This window comes from Papilio xuthus, unplaced genomic scaffold, assembly GCF_000836235.2.
Source record: "Papilio xuthus unplaced genomic scaffold, Pxut_1.1 DF828037.1, whole genome shotgun sequence".
Lineage (NCBI taxonomy): Eukaryota > Metazoa > Arthropoda > Insecta > Lepidoptera > Papilionidae > Papilio > Papilio xuthus.
The window spans coordinates 1,650,913-1,666,308 of record NW_013530612.1 but is presented as its reverse complement, the minus strand read 5'-3'; the positions used below and the strand labels follow the sequence as shown (position 1 = coordinate 1,666,308).

The following is a 15,396-nucleotide window of genomic DNA, read 5'->3' as shown; positions in this document are numbered from 1 at the left end:
CTAGTTAAGGTCGAAAAAATATTTTTACTAACAAAAAAAGGTACTAATATGAGCTAGAGGCGTTTTAAAAATTATTAAATGAGATCTATGATCAGCAGTGTATGTCTTTTGGATAATATAAATAAAAACTACTGCAATGAGGTAACCTTCACTAAACATTCCTGCTTAGTTTGATAAATAATAAAAATCTTATCATTTATACCTAATAGCTAATACAAAAAGATTCATAAATATATGTATGTTGTTCAGCTTATAAGCATTAATTATCAACATCAACAATTACTTTAAAACCACCGTCAGGATCAACGCAGAGCAGTACATTCGCAATATCTCCTTTCTTCATCGGTACTTTAGGATCAGCAAGGAATGCTATACTGTCTACAAAGCCATCAGATCTATTTGTGGCTATTTCGTCTATGTCTTCCATCAATTCAATTTTATACCAACACAGAATGGCATTTGTTAAGCCATCCCTGATGATAGGTGTATTGATCACAAAAGATCGCAACTCATTTGAGCACTCACCCACGCATATAGGATTAGTCATAGGAGTGTATTCCAAACGTGACATGTCAATACTGAAGTTCTGAGATACTTGATACACATTCATGTATCCTGCCACTTTGTAACCAATTGTATTTTCATCATAAACTCTGTTGTTAATATCTAGCCAGTGACTATCAACCAGCTGGCATATGATGCTAATGTTGGCCGGCATGTAAAGACCTCCTGGTGCCAAATGGGATGTCTTCAATTCATGAGCTATATCTTTTAGTCTCAAATCAATATCCCCACATAACTCGAAAGGATGGCAAAATATAGCCTGGAATGTTTTATTACTGAAAGAATCCAAATTCCACACATCTCCCACTAGTATTGTTATTTTGGACATGTCAATATTATAGGCTTGTAAAATCTTAAGTATGAAAACTTCATCATTATAAGTTCTAGCAGTGCAGACCAGGGACTTGGCACCTCTTTTCATCATTTGCACTCCAAACAAAGGGAATGGGCATAAATCAATAACAGCAATCTCGGACATCTCAATCATTTGTCCGAGGTAGACACAAGCCATGCCAACGCATCCAAGAATCGTTTTCACATATTCAGAATCATTTAAAAATCTCAACGCTTCTTGAGATATCATGTCAATGTTTATATTACAATTGGGAATCATAGTCAGCTTTCCAGTGTTCATCAAAAATTGTGCACTATACTTGTCATTCTTTTTAACTACTTTTGGTATGGTATCATAGAAAACAGCCTGCTGCCAAGCATTGCACCGATCTTCAGAACGGGGATCTGTTGTTATTGTAACATTATCTGTTAAATACAACTTAAACCAACCAATCAGACAATTTATTTCACCATCTTGAGTGGCAATTAAGTCAATATTAAATGGTTTACTTTGATACAACTTCTCTTGAATATCTTCATAATTATTGAAGTCTATTTTGATGAGAGAATGCTCTTCAGTTATATATTTTAAATCTTTGAACGAATGCACATCCTCACAATCATATGTTTCATCATAAGACATCATGTGAACATTTGCTGTGGGGATATTCAATACGGTTTTGATGCCTTGTCCCAGCTGATATTTTAAATTAAGATAGTTGCAATTTACTCCTGCCACAAAGAACTCCACTCTGCCTGGAATTACTTTTCCTCCAGCGTCTATTAAGTAATTCCAAGCATGCAATAATGTTTGCAACACATGTTCCCCAAATAAGCCAGCATCAAACATTTCAGTCACTAGGATAGTGCATTTGGAACCTATCTCTTTGTAATCCATGGCTGTAGACATCTTGTTCACAATGGCTATATCATTTATCTCATAGTCTTGTAGTATACTCTCTGCTATTTTAGTCATAACACTGGAGCCGTCACATCCGGTGACGGTCAGCGGCTGGCATTCTCGAGCAAACAACGCCAGCAAGCCTGTCCCAGTTCCGACATCAATCACACCATCTTTGCCTAACTTAACCATCTCATGAATAGCGGCCCTAAAGAGTTCATTCCGTTTTTTATCATTTAACATTCGAAAATGCCATCTTTCAACGAGTAAATTTTTCACAGAATTCAAATTTTTTTCCGCATTCACAAAACCGGAGTTCGCCCTTAGAGCTTTCTGGAAGTGAGACCAAGCCTCTTCGTAATAGCCGAACTTATACAAATATTTGCCAATCTCATTCAACAGGTATACGTTTTTCGGGAAAATTCTTATAGCGCGGCTAAAATTAGTAAATATGTCTTCAATCTTCCCAGCTGCTGACAACGTTTCATTGTACCGCATCATAACGATCTGGAATTCCGGTTCATACATATTTTTAATTCGGGGGTTCTTTTCGAAAACCGAAATGTATAAATCGAAGGATTTGCTAAGATTACCACTTGACGAAAGTTGTCGGGCGTAATTCACATAGTCTCCCTCATTTTCCTCCATTTTCGAAAATTCTGCTTATTACCTTTTGCGTAGTAACTTCTGCGGCGCAGACTATCGGCGCATTCGAAAAAACAAAGATATAGTAAGGGCACAATATTACTACCTATATTATGTTTGATATCGCTCAATATCAACAAATATCAATATTGTGCACTGATAACACCATAAATGGATAGGTCATTGCTTGGAAATGACTGTTTTAGCATCGTTCTTACTTAAATGCGCCTGTGGATTACCTTACAGTTAATTCTATCTCTAATGATAGCTTCAATCCTTACCACCGCCATCATCCTCAACCATCAGCGCCAAAATGGCGAGAATCAAAAAGGAATAAAACACTGCAGTTGATAGCCTGTTCATATCCATAAAGTCAGTCAGTGATATTGTGGCAATGTAACCAGTTTTCAAAACTCTAACACGGTCAGTGTGACAAAATTTAGCAGAATTCTACTATTTTAGCAGAAATAGATCCCCAACTTAAGGCTCAGCAGATTGTTGAGCAAATAAATGACTTTATATATTTTTCCACTACTACAAATAATTAAAGTTAAGTTTACAACACAAAATGCTTAATAATAAAATATAAAATAACAAATATATGAAAATGTAAGCCATGTTTAAATGTTTATGCGTTTGTGTGTGTGTGTCTACATTGACAAGTTATATTGGAAGTGGAGCAGAATCAGGTCATTTGAAGACTATAATTAATTTCACACAGAATGAACCAAACTTGCAGAATTTAAACGAGTAACTAGCAGAATGTTAAATTTAAATCTGGTCACACTGGTCACGATACGGTATACCAGTAATTGTACCAAAAAATATACCAAACCAGACCAATAACAACCAATAATGGCGTATGCCGGCTAGCCAGGTACTTTTATCTTGTATTAATTTACCACGTGAAAGGTAAATATGGATTTGCGTGGTTTAGGTAGTAATAATGTTGATCAGTATTCATACTTATGGACGTGTAACAACACATTACTTCGCAGATGCGATTTTGTAGTGTCATGAAGATTGGTGTAAAGAAATCAATATGGCCCTCAAGCTTGGAAAATGTAGGCTCTGCCTCAAACTCGGTGACTTTTATTCCATCTTTACGATGGATAACAACCTACAGCTCGCGGAGATGGTTATGGAATGCGCTCGAGTAAAGGTAAAATCTATTAATTGTCTTCTATGATTAGCGGTAATGTTTTCCAATTGCCACTTAACACTTAAAAATACTTTTTCATTAACTATAACAACAATAATCTATATTATAATTAGTCTTTTATCTTAGCCTATATTATACAAATAGGTAGGGTAAAATGAATGCAAAAAGGATCATAAGTATTTGGCAATGTTATCCTGATATTACTGATAAAACTATAGTTACTGTAATCCTTATTGTGCAATATGCTCAGAAGCAGCTTTCTATGCTGTCTAAGCCGCCAAAAGGTAATGGAGATGGACTCTCCACTAAGAAAATACTTTTGTTATTTAAAGATATATGAAGGAGATGGACTACCAGACATGATATGTTCAGAGTGTATTCAGAAGCTTAGCAGTGCACACATATTCAAGCTGCAGTGTGAAAGATCGGATCAGGAGTTGCGACGGAATTATGTTCCTCCACCTGGTAAATATTCTGTTTAATGTATGTTTTGTTGATTAATATGCTCCATAATGCAATACTTTTGGTTTTTCTGTGTGATACATGAAAGTCAACTCCTGAGCAACTACGGTATTTATAATTAGATAAACTTTCCATAGAGAGAATTGGTTATCTTGTACTTTTAAGGACTATTAAGAAACTCTCCCAAATGCTATGAATGCAATCAATACATTAATTTACCTTATATACTTATCAGGTTTCAGTGCTGTACCTTCACCCTCAAACCGGCAGAGCAGTGACTCTGCATTCTCCAACAACACCGATGTGTCTATTAAGACTCAGGCTACAACATCACCGATAGAAACAAAAGTCTCTCCTGCCAGCCGGAGCAGAAAACGCAGTGCAGAAAGTGTTGACAATACGTCATCCAGTGGACAATCCTATGACTACCGACCCACCTCAACCAAACGAGTGACAGAACTTCGGGCCACAGATAAAAGGCCAAAAAGAACTCTTAACTCTTCTTATGCAAACTCCGACTATGAAGACAATAGTGCATCCCAATGTTCCGTCGAAACTGACTCCGATGAACCATCAAAAAACGAATTCAAATGCAAAGTATGTGGCAAAGAATTCGCCTCACAAAAGTCTGTGTCTGCTCATTCCAAAGTTCATTTAAGGAAAGGTTACAAGAATGTTATAGTAAATATACCGCAACCAGTTGAGAACAAAGTGGAGAATGCAAATGATATTGAAGATAGGATAGAGTGTGAGAAATGTAACAAGAAATTTAAATTGAAAATAATGTTAAAACGCCACCAAGAGACATGCGGAAAAATACTATCGAAGTCACTAATTAAAGAGTTGCAAGTTTCTCTGGAGCCAATTGATGCTGACTCCCCGCAAAATAAGATTGAATGTGAAATGTGCTCAAGCAAATTTAAAAGTATTGAGAACCTGGAGAAACATATGAGAGTAGTACATGCGGCTGTTTTAAAACGCGATAAATATGACGAAATAGTTGAAAACGGTGCAAACGGAGTACCTTGTTACTTTTGCTCGCAACCATTCGACGACTATAATGTTTACATTGAACACTTTGATACATGTTCAGAGAAGCGCGATGTTATTATTTTCACTTGTCCAATCTGTCGCAAAGTTTTGTCTAAAGAGAGCACTTTTTTCCTTCATATAAAAAATATGCATTTGTCTGTTAGCGGGGAACAAAGCAAAAGTGAGGAAAAATCTATAGAAGGATCATTTGAATGTCGCATATGTAGCAAGAAGATGGGGACCCAGAACCAGCTCATAAGTCATCTGGCAGGGCATATGTCCAACATGGGTGAAGAGGAAATGGCTGAAGTCAATACATGGTATGTTGGGTTTGAAGCACTATAAGTGTTAAATGAAACCTTCATGTTTTTATAAAAGTTCTGTCTTGTTTCGTGAATTATACATACTTAATTGACCATATCCTATCATTATTTTAAAAGTTTAATTTTCTGTTAGACCAAAATTTCAAAAGAAAATTACTAAATTTTACAATAAATTGAACATGAGCTAAATGTTTGTGGTTTTATAATCTATTAATTATTAATTATAATATTTTAATTACAGTCAAAGTCCTATAGACGATGAATCAGATTTAACAAACTACACAAATACTCATGTATCTTCTGGACCTCTGAAGTGTAGCATGTGTGAGAAACGATTCACCTACAAGAAAGCCCTGGTCACACACGAGCAGAAGCACTTGGATGGAGAATTAGAAATAAAACAAGAATCAGAGGAGAAGGACACCAGTTTGTTGAGCGAGTCCTATCGTCAGTCCGAGTCAGAATCTAGTCAAGAAGAGGATGACGACAATACATGCGATATTTGTGAGAAGCAATTTTCTTACAAACGTCTCTTGATTCAGCACAAGAAGACCAAACACAACATGAGCTCAGGCACAAAGCGAGCCAAGATCACCCTCAAAGACTGCAGTGTGAAGTGTCTTATCTGTGACATAGAAATGAAAGTTAGCGCAATCAATGAGCACAACCAGAAACACACAACTGTTAACATAAAGCCTCGTAACTTGTACACATGTGCGGAATGCAACGAAAAGTTTAAGAGCTGCAGCTCACTGGCTACTCACATTAAGTTGGTGCACCGGCTGAAGCAACCGCAAGCACCCAAGCTGCAGCGCGCCGAGTTGGCGGATTTTTGTGAGGTCGTCGTGACCAAGACGGAACCTCTGGCAACGGGCCAGGGCCGCGACGACCTTGTGACGGTTCCGTCTACTGACGAGTCCTCGCCACTAGTCAATCTGTCCGGCTTCACATGCCCCACATGCGGCAAGCAGATGCCCACCTTGGTATCACTAAAGAGGCACATCAACTGGCATTCTAATGTCGGTAACAACATTGAAAAGAAGGTGGAGTGTTTCGTCTGTAAAGAGGTGAGCATATAGCATCTGTTATTGTTCAAGTATCAATTGCTATCTGACCTTCAAATATATAATTGTTTTATGTTCTCCAGGTATTCCGGTTCCAGTGCCACTACCGGCTGCATATGCGAGAACACTACAAGGACACGAACCTGGACCCAGCGCTGCTTACCTGCACCATCTGCAACCGCAAGAGCAAGCACCTCCGCGCCGCGCAGGCACACATGAATTTCCACAAACAGACGCGCTTCAAGAACAAAGACTACCAGTGCTCCATCTGCAAGAGAGTCTTTCAGTTCCGGAAGGTATATCTTTCTCACATGGCGATACACTACAAGCGCGGTGAGAGCGCCAACAACACAGTGGTCGGTGTCGAGCTGGCAGCCGGCCGCGTGGCCGTCGCCGCGCACACTTGCCAACATTGCGGCAAGGTGTGCGACTCCGAAGTCTCCCTCAAGCACCATGTGATATGGCACAAGTCGAAGACCTCGCTCTTCGGCGCCCGCCATGAGTGCAACATTTGCGGCATTATGTTCACCAATAAGAGAACGCTGGAGCTGCACGTCCGATCTCATTACGAGGACGATAATGGCCCTTACAAATGTACGATATGCGGGAAAGGATTCATCGACGAAGTATATCACAGGAAACACGTGAAGGGGCACAACTTTGACCATCAATCGCACCAGGCGAGGATAGCAAAGCTCAGGAAGGACAAAGTAAAGTGCCCAATCTGTAACCGATACTATCCCGATCTCGTGAAACTCATTCGCCATCTGCGGCGGACGCATCCTGAGAGCAAAATGATAAAGGAGGATCCGGACGCGCCTCAGCAGAGCTACTTCTCGTGTAAACTGTGCGCCAAAGTATTCCTAGACGAGCGCAGGCTGCAACACCACGAGGAGGCTCACTTGAGGAAGCCGGAGTTCTTTATATGCAAGTTCTGCGGCAAGAAGACCATGTCGCTGAAAAATCACCGGGTACACATTAAAGCTCACTTGTCACAAAAATATTTAGAAGAGCCCCTCAAGTGCACGCATTGCGAGGAATCTTTCACGCGAGGCTACGACCTGCACTACCACTTGCGCGACGCGCACGACATCAACGAGACTTGGATAGCGGAGCGCACCGAGAAGACGCTCAATGGACCTCTCAAAGAGTTCCAGTGCTCCATCTGCCTTAAGATACTCGCGAGCAAAGGCAACTTCGAGCGGCACATCGATTACCACAACTCACTGAGGTGCAACTACTGCTTCGACTATTTCAGCTCCCTCAGGTTCTTGGAGGGGCATCTCGCCTTCAGCTGCGACAAGAAGAAACTCGTCGGCGACACGGAGGTGCACCCCCGGAAAGTGAAGTGCCATATATGTTACAAAGCATTTCATCTTCAAGTTAAATTGGACTGTCATCTCAGGACTCAGCACAATATTAAAGTTTGTAAAGAAGTGACTGAAGGTAAAAAGGATTTTGTTTGCGATTATTGCTTTAAAGTATTCGAGAATGAGTATGCCTTGAGTACTCATAAGATCTATCATCGCACCGTTGGCTTCTACGGCTGCCTGTACTGCAACCGCAAGTTTAACACACTGACGCTGTTCAAGAAACATAAGAACCACCATCTTGCGCAACTAAACGTCGACAACCCGACAAAGTGCGAGCATTGCGACGAGACTTTTGTCGCATTTAGAGAGTTTATATACCACATGAAGGACGTCCATGGGGACGATAAGGAATGGACCGTAATGCCCAAGGAGTCGATAGAAGAAAAGTGCCATATTTGCAACAAAATATTCTTCAACCTCCACAAACATTTGGCATACCATGAAGAGAATAGATGTAAAAAATGCTCAGAGTATTTCTACTCTCAGATCGAGTATGACAATCACCTGTGTGCGATCGACAGCGAAGAAGAGGTCGACGATAAGCACGAGAGCGATCTCACACTCACACCTAAATACGAGGAGTGCGCGTTTTGCTTCAAGCCCACAACGAAGAAGAACTCACAGCGACTGCACGACCACATCCACAAGGTGTCCGGCTCCATCTCGTGCCGCTTCTGCCATCTCAAGTTTAAAACTATCGACGCGTTCAACATTCACGCGTTCTCCCACCGCAGCAGGAAGTACAACAAGAAGCCGATAAAATGTCGGCAGTGCGGCGAGAAGTTCGTGCGCTACGGGCCCTTCATACGGCACATGAGGGCGGGCCACAAATCGAAGCAGAAGTTGCACTACCGCGCCATGGTGCGCCCGGAGCCATGCGTAGTCTGCGGCGACCTCTTCCCCAATTTGCACAAACACTACCGCGCTCATCTCCAGAACCAGTGCCAGCAGTGCCGCAAATATTTCACCTCGTCCAAGGTGTTCTCACTGCACCAATGCGACAAAGAGGATTCCGACCCATCGAAAGTGTTCACCTGTGATGAGAACCTCGTGGCTCTCATTAATTCTTACACGCCCAAGGACGAAAAAGACGACGAGAAATTCTACGGGCACAGCGACGATGAAGACGAGGGGGCTGTGGAGCCGAATTTGATTGAACACAATGATTACATGACACAGGATGAGGAGAGTCAAAATTCCACGGATATGAATATTCACCAAATGGTCCACGCGCCCATTATATCAGAAGTTCTGTCGCTTTACCAGCAAAAGGAAGAAGAGATGCCAAACAATGTTGTCGACTTGGTGGACGACAACAGCCTCGATGGTGAAGATGTTGTAAACATCATAACAATAGATGACTGATTTAAACTAACTAATTACCTAACGTTGATGTGGAACTGATATTATATATATATATATATATATTTAAGGATCGGTTTTCATTGACCAAATTAAACGGCTAATAAAACTGAAGAATTCTCTACTTATAACTGACAATTGAAAAAGATTTTCGATACTTTGCTAAAGTGTGCAGTGAAAATTGTTATTATTGATATAAATGTATATGTTTATTGCATAGGATATGCAAGTTGAATATGTTTAAGCCATACAGATCTTATAAATTATTATATAATTAGTTTAGTCGTAGCATGTATAAGAATTATCATTTCTAATTTTTATCCATTTAAGTGATATTATGTTTTCAAATCATGTTCTTTTTCTTTTTTATTTTGTCAATCATTTTTGCTAAAAGTCATGGCAACTGTACTAAAATAGATTTGTTTACGAAAAAATACTCTTATGGTGCCGCTCAGTTATTTTGTGAATTAAAAATGGACACTGATCGCATTATGTACTTTATAATTTTGTTTCTATAATGTTTAAAATAGAATTTTCAATTTATATAAAAATTAGACGTTTTTAAATTGTGTACATATAATTTAAGGGCATGAAACATAGGCTTTTGTGTTTTAGTTTAGTTGTAAGTTTTTTTTTTGTGAATTTATAATTTACCAGCTATCGGGCTGCCATATTGTAATTTAAATAAATTTGTTAGCCTTTTATGAGGCGACATAACCTCATTATAATTTATTTAGTGGTATAAAACTGTGACAATGTGTCTGAAAGAAAATACGCAGAAAATAAATTCACTTTTGATATAACCGTGTAGACACGGTTATATCAAAAGTGAATTTATTTCTGCGTTTAAAAAAAAATTACGTTTACTCTATCTATAAACATAATTTTTTTTATAACAACACTGAAATATTTTTACATTTTTTATAATTGCAACAACCGAATGATATTCAGGTTTATTAGTACCTAAAAAAAATATAAACAATAGTTATAAATTTAAACCCATCGAATAATAGTAAGATCTTTTTAGTTAAACATTAAATTACACTTTCCGCTCTCAGAGTCACGGTCACTAGCTGACTTCATACTAAACCTCCACTAGGGGTATCCTTAAAACTCATTGGTCGTTGGTTTTTGAGACCAAAATCCCTGTATAAATTATATATCGTCATTATATTTCACAAAACAGACAACAATATGGTTTGTAGAAAGATTTAGATTTCAGCAACCAACTATGAGTATGGCATATAAATTGATTGATTAGTGGCTGCTATAAAAACTTGATATGAACAAAGAGTATCAAAAAGTGTGGACATTGAAGTGGGACTTTAACAGAATTGTATTTTGTACTGTAAAATATACAAATTTTACTCGTAAGTTATGTTAAAATAAGAGAAATCTATACATACTAATGACTGAGGAGATACAATCCTCAAATCTTATTTTTAAAATTAGCTATATTATGTAAAATAATTTTGTCTTTCTTGTAGAGTACGTGTAGAAATATATAATTTTAATTGTTTAAAATCTTAAAATGTGGTACTTGCTTTATTTTGTTAATCATTCCAATTTTTTTTGTACCATAAGGTGGCAAACGAGAGCTCGTTCACATGAAATCGCTGAAATTACTAAGCGACCGTTGCCAAAGCGACAATTGCCAGCGCGTTGCTTACCTTTAATCGACGGTGGAGGGGATGCATAGAAAGAGAATATTTTCCCTTCTCATGCATCACCTCATCCGGGAAATCCACATCCACTTCCCATCCTTTCCTTATAAGAAAGAGGGTGGGAAGGGAAAGGGGACTAAAATTAGGCTCTGGAGTAAATTACCAAAGTAATAGTAAAGTCATCGTAAATTGAAATGATTTGTTACAAGTCCTATCAAAATATGATTGCTTCTGTGATTTTTACAATAAGTTGAATTTAAAATATTTTAAATTCTTTGTTGACAAGAAAGTACTTAAGTACTTTTAATCGGCTAAATTTTGGTAATACCGTCGCTGTATTAAGTTAAAAGTCGATTGTTTTGCTTTTAATTAAGTCTTGTGATGGTATTTATGATTTAGTTCAAATCAGTAATGAAAATGTAAAATAATTGTTTAGTTCTTAAATAAATGCAAATTATAAAGTGCTTTTTTATTCCTTATTATTTAAAAATATTTTTTGATGTAGGTACTATATAGAGATCTGGCGGTATTCAACTTTAAAACGACAGTCTTTTGAACATTCCCTCATTGAGACGAGGACATGGAAAAAATAAGTAGGACTGAACTTTTACTATTATCCTATTGTTTGCACAACTCATTGCTTCCTTATTTAGTATGTGTAAGAAGAGAAGGAGTTTCTCTTAAGTGGAATACCGCGAACATGCTTGACTTTTTTAGAGCAGAGCTATGCAGAACTGCTAGTATTGTACAAGCCACTTATCAAATCACCCGAACATAACTAGTTGATGTATAAAATGGAAGAGGTAATATGATTCACGTTTTATAAAATTAAATGGTGCAAGAAATAAAATACATAACGTAATTAATTATTATTTATTCAACATAGTGTAGAGGTGGTTACAATCGGTTAGTCTCGTAAGCCTGCACAACCTCGCACACAAGATTAAATACAAAACATAAACTTTACTCGAACATTATAAAAATAGCTATGCGTCATTTTACAATGTACAAAGATTTACGCTACGTTACATACAGACCGCCTCGCGAGCGGTAGCTTGCACCACATCACAGACGCAGCTTTGTTTATTATTATTACCAACAATGGCGCCTTTCGTTGTATGTTTAGATTTTAGAGATATTTAATTTTCTAGAAAATCATATCACTTAGGTATATAGATATACTATAGACAAAAAAAAACAAAAACATTCAAATATTTCGAAGCGTCTAGTTTATATCTAACAGAATATTTATATCAAGATTGCAAAATGCAGAGGATTCTAATTTTCATAAAGTTTAACAAATTTATACAGAACAATGGCGTTACGGAATTATCAACGGGTAAAAAGATTTGGCACTTAATATTTCATGATTAAAATACAAAAAAGTTTTGCTAAATACCTCTAAAATGCAAACATACGTACAATTCAGGTATATTTGCTGAAAGTTAAATATTATCATAGCTTAGTCTAGTCAAATGTTTGAAGTAACAAAGTCAGAGTCGTCCCGTATTAGCTAGATCGAAAGTTCATTTTAAATTTTTTTTTTTAGGTTAACTCTGTAAAAAATAATATTTCAATAGGAATAATCGGTTTGTCAAATAGTTAAAATAACAACTTACATTTAAATACCAATTGCTATCCATATTTAGTTTTGTCTTGTCATTATCTACAGAATAAAATGAAAATTGTATAATATTGCCTAACAGATTAAAATTTCATTGGAAATATGTCTCTATATATCTATGGGCGGCTGGATAGGAACTAATGTTTAAAAAAATATATAAATAATTACGAGCAGGAATCAGAGCTATTGAATTAGATGTATGCATAATTTTTGCCATCTTAACTAGGAAATATCTAAACATTACTAAAATGTGTTTTTCCTAATACATTTAAAAAGAGAATTACAGTAAAATTTAATTACTGTTATTTTTAGAATAAATGTAAAACAAACGACCGTACGACACCAATACGCGAACGACCCTGACCACACGTTCAAATATTACAACGAAACAACAAAAAGACGCTCAATCGTTGTTTACATCTGTGACAATAAGAAAAACTTAAATATGATTATTGCTTAATTTATTACTTGGAAAAATATCATAATAGTAAACGGGAAGAATTGAGTTAGTATATGGGGAATCGTGCGTTATAACATCCTATAGTAAAAAGTATTTGAACATGAAACCTTCAACTACTTAACATTAAATTGTTATTAAATTCAAACATGTTGGCGGCTCAGAACATCGCAAAAGTCGCTGCGCAGGAGTAGCGGGGTAACGGGATGCGGGGGAGGGCACTGCGCACTGACCTTGAGCCGCCAAAACGATTGAAACGGCCTATACAATTTATATTACAATTACGTTCTTCAGTCGTCAACCTACCGAAAAACTATGTACACATTTACATGGGAATTACAAAGATTTACATACAAAAACTTTATATAAATAAAATTTCTTATAAACTAATGAATACATAAAAATATATATTTATTTATAGACGAGAAGTTAAGACACATTTTACCATACTTACTAAAGTGATTTGAAAGTTCATCGAATTATTATAAGAAAGTGAAATTATTGCCAAATTATAAAAATACTGGTCTTATATAAATTATTTAAGTTCGGACAAGATATATGTCATTTTATACTCGAACCTCTATTAAACTTAAATATTAAAAAATTGTCTGAGCTTATGCAAAATAAAGAGAAATTTAACAATGAGCTAACAACAGACATTAGATAATTACAAAACCTAAACTAATGAAAGTTATCAGAGATCATGACATGGAAGAAAAATAATAAGTAAGATTGAAAAACATAGATGTATATTCAAAATACAACAATGAATAACATTTATTTATTTCTATCATATTTGCGTCCGATCAAAATTACGCAATGATTCATGTTTTATAAAATTAAATGAATAAATGATAAGCTACTATTAATTTACACATTTAGTAAAAAATAATAAGTATAAAAACTATGAAAGTATATATTTTCTAACAATAAAAAAAAACGTTACACCATTTATATTCATGAATATTTGTATGATGAACTTTGACAGTTAAAAAATTAAAAAACATGCTAAATACTACAAATAATTATTATACCAATACTATTAAAATGTCTATTGATGAAGTACTTTCTAATTTTGCAAAATAAAAAAAATACCTTTGCACCTTGTTATTTACTTAATAATACTTAACAATAATATTTCAAAAAAGACTAATAATTTGTTGCGTAACGGAACGTAAGTGACCATAGAGTATGTAATGTTTCAAACATGTCAGAGTTCTTCATACAAAAAATGTTTACTACTGTAGAGGCAGTAATTTTTTTTTAATTGAGCGACCCAGGGTACACAACGTATGACACTTCGGGAGCTTATTATAATTATTATGCCTATATATCACGCAAGGATAATATCGAATACAATCGATATATTGTGTTATCTGAATGGTCCATTCATTAGTACTATGAATCGAAACATCCAGTAGCTGAACAATACTGGATCATGGAAGAATAAAATACTTTAGTACGATGACGTCACAGCTTATAGCGTACTAATGAGTTTACATCGTAATTTGTTGAATTAATGAATCGATACTAATAAACATATAAATGATTCGCTTCACTGAACAATGTGCAAGTGAATCGAAGTAAAAGTGTTATATTTTAAAAGAAAGAAGAAAATACAAAATTAAATTACAAAGAAGTATTGTAGTGTGTACGCACCTTTATACGCAATAATTACAATAAAATAACATTTTAACACTTTGTGGTTGTATCGATTCGATGGCAAAAATGTTATGACTTGTAAATCTTTAGACCGACACAATGATGTCGGCGAAAGAAGTGTCGAAATCTAATACCGTCATAAGTGTCGGCGTTATCTGACGCAGTATTGTCGCCTGATGTTATGCAGTGTCGGAATGTGTGACGTCACAGCGTCCTTGTGGTGACGTCACTGGTCCCACTCGCCGTCGCTGTCGGCATCGGTATCGTCAGAGTCGGATGAGTGTATGGCGCGGTTACGTTCGTCCAGCGCCCGCGCTAGTGCTTCGGCCAGGCCGCACGAACGCACTTGGGCTTCGGGCTTCGCCCTCTCGCCCGAGCTGCTTGTAGAACGAGATACCTGGAAGAAGATATTATGTCATTATGTCTATTATGGAACATTGTCGGGGTAGAAGTTGTGAATAAATTGATTAATTTATTTGTTTTGTTACCGATTTTAAATCGATGCCGCGTCTGATTTCGCTCAGCAGATTGCTTCTGTTGTCTTCGTTCAACGATGTCTTGGAGCCGACCTCCACATGCTGGGGATTATAAACCAATAATTAAATAATACTTGTAGTAAAAAATAATAAGAAAAATAGTCTGTTTTAAAATAAAAAAAATAGAATTTCTTAACTCACCCTAAGCTGTTTGTTGCCGCTACGTATGCTCTCCATGAGGGCGGCGCGGGGGTCTGGCGCGGCGGGGGATGCGGGGGTGGGTGCGGACGCG

At 36.8% G+C, this 15,396-nt stretch overlaps 3 protein-coding genes across 4 annotated transcripts in view; 1 reads left to right on the top strand and 2 right to left on the bottom strand.

Annotated features, from left to right (window-relative positions):
- Nucleotides 1-33: 33 nt before the first annotated feature.
- Nucleotides 34-2,764, bottom strand: LOC106114739 (putative protein arginine N-methyltransferase 9). Its single transcript, XM_013308055.1, has one exon. It carries the CDS (start codon nucleotides 2,444-2,446, stop codon nucleotides 260-262), a length of 2,187 nt encoding a protein of 728 aa, XP_013163509.1. The 5' UTR covers nucleotides 2,447-2,764; the 3' UTR covers nucleotides 34-259.
- Nucleotides 2,765-3,226: 462 nt separating this feature from the next.
- LOC106114681 (zinc finger protein 729) lies at nucleotides 3,227-9,269 on the top strand. 2 transcript variants are annotated; one of them, XM_013307970.1, is made up of 6 exons: nucleotides 3,227-3,320; nucleotides 3,442-3,605; nucleotides 3,938-4,070; nucleotides 4,303-5,419; nucleotides 5,664-6,489; nucleotides 6,570-9,269. In XM_013307970.1, exons 2-6 carry the CDS (start codon nucleotides 3,486-3,488, stop codon nucleotides 9,222-9,224), a joined length of 4,851 nt encoding a protein of 1,616 aa, XP_013163424.1. In that variant the 5' UTR covers nucleotides 3,227-3,320; nucleotides 3,442-3,485; the 3' UTR covers nucleotides 9,225-9,269. The 2 variants fall into 2 exon arrangements, with proteins under 2 accessions (XP_013163424.1, XP_013163425.1); XM_013307971.1 differs by having other exon boundaries at nucleotides 3,284-3,355.
- A 4,678-nt stretch (nucleotides 9,270-13,947) lies between these two features.
- The window catches only part of LOC106114577 (neural Wiskott-Aldrich syndrome protein), a 10,864-nt gene continuing 9,415 nt past the window's right edge, over nucleotides 13,948-15,396 (bottom strand). The window contains exons 8-10 of the mRNA XM_013307840.1: nucleotides 15,306-15,389; nucleotides 15,117-15,206; nucleotides 13,948-15,025 (exon numbers count right to left, since the gene is read on the bottom strand). Coding sequence (XP_013163294.1) covers nucleotides 14,855-15,025; nucleotides 15,117-15,206; nucleotides 15,306-15,389 — 345 coding nt within the window. The 3' untranslated portion in view covers nucleotides 13,948-14,854. The remainder of the gene's footprint in view (nucleotides 15,026-15,116; nucleotides 15,207-15,305; nucleotides 15,390-15,396) is intronic.

What these genes read in the sequence shown, in the direction of transcription:
- LOC106114739 (XM_013308055.1), bottom strand. Translation starts at nt 2,446, where the DNA reads ATGGAGGAAAATGAGGGAGACTATGTGAATTACGCCCGACAACTTTCG.
- LOC106114681 (XM_013307970.1), top strand. Translation starts at nt 3,486, where the DNA reads ATGGCCCTCAAGCTTGGAAAATGTAGGCTCTGCCTCAAACTCGGTGAC. An exon ending in ATGGCTGAAGTCAATACATG is followed by an intron (nt 5,420 to 5,663) that starts GTATGTTGGGTT and finishes TTTTAATTACAG; the next exon opens with TCAAAGTCCTATAGACGATG. An exon ending in AGTGTTTCGTCTGTAAAGAG is followed by an intron (nt 6,490 to 6,569) that starts GTGAGCATATAG and finishes TATGTTCTCCAG; the next exon opens with GTATTCCGGTTCCAGTGCCA.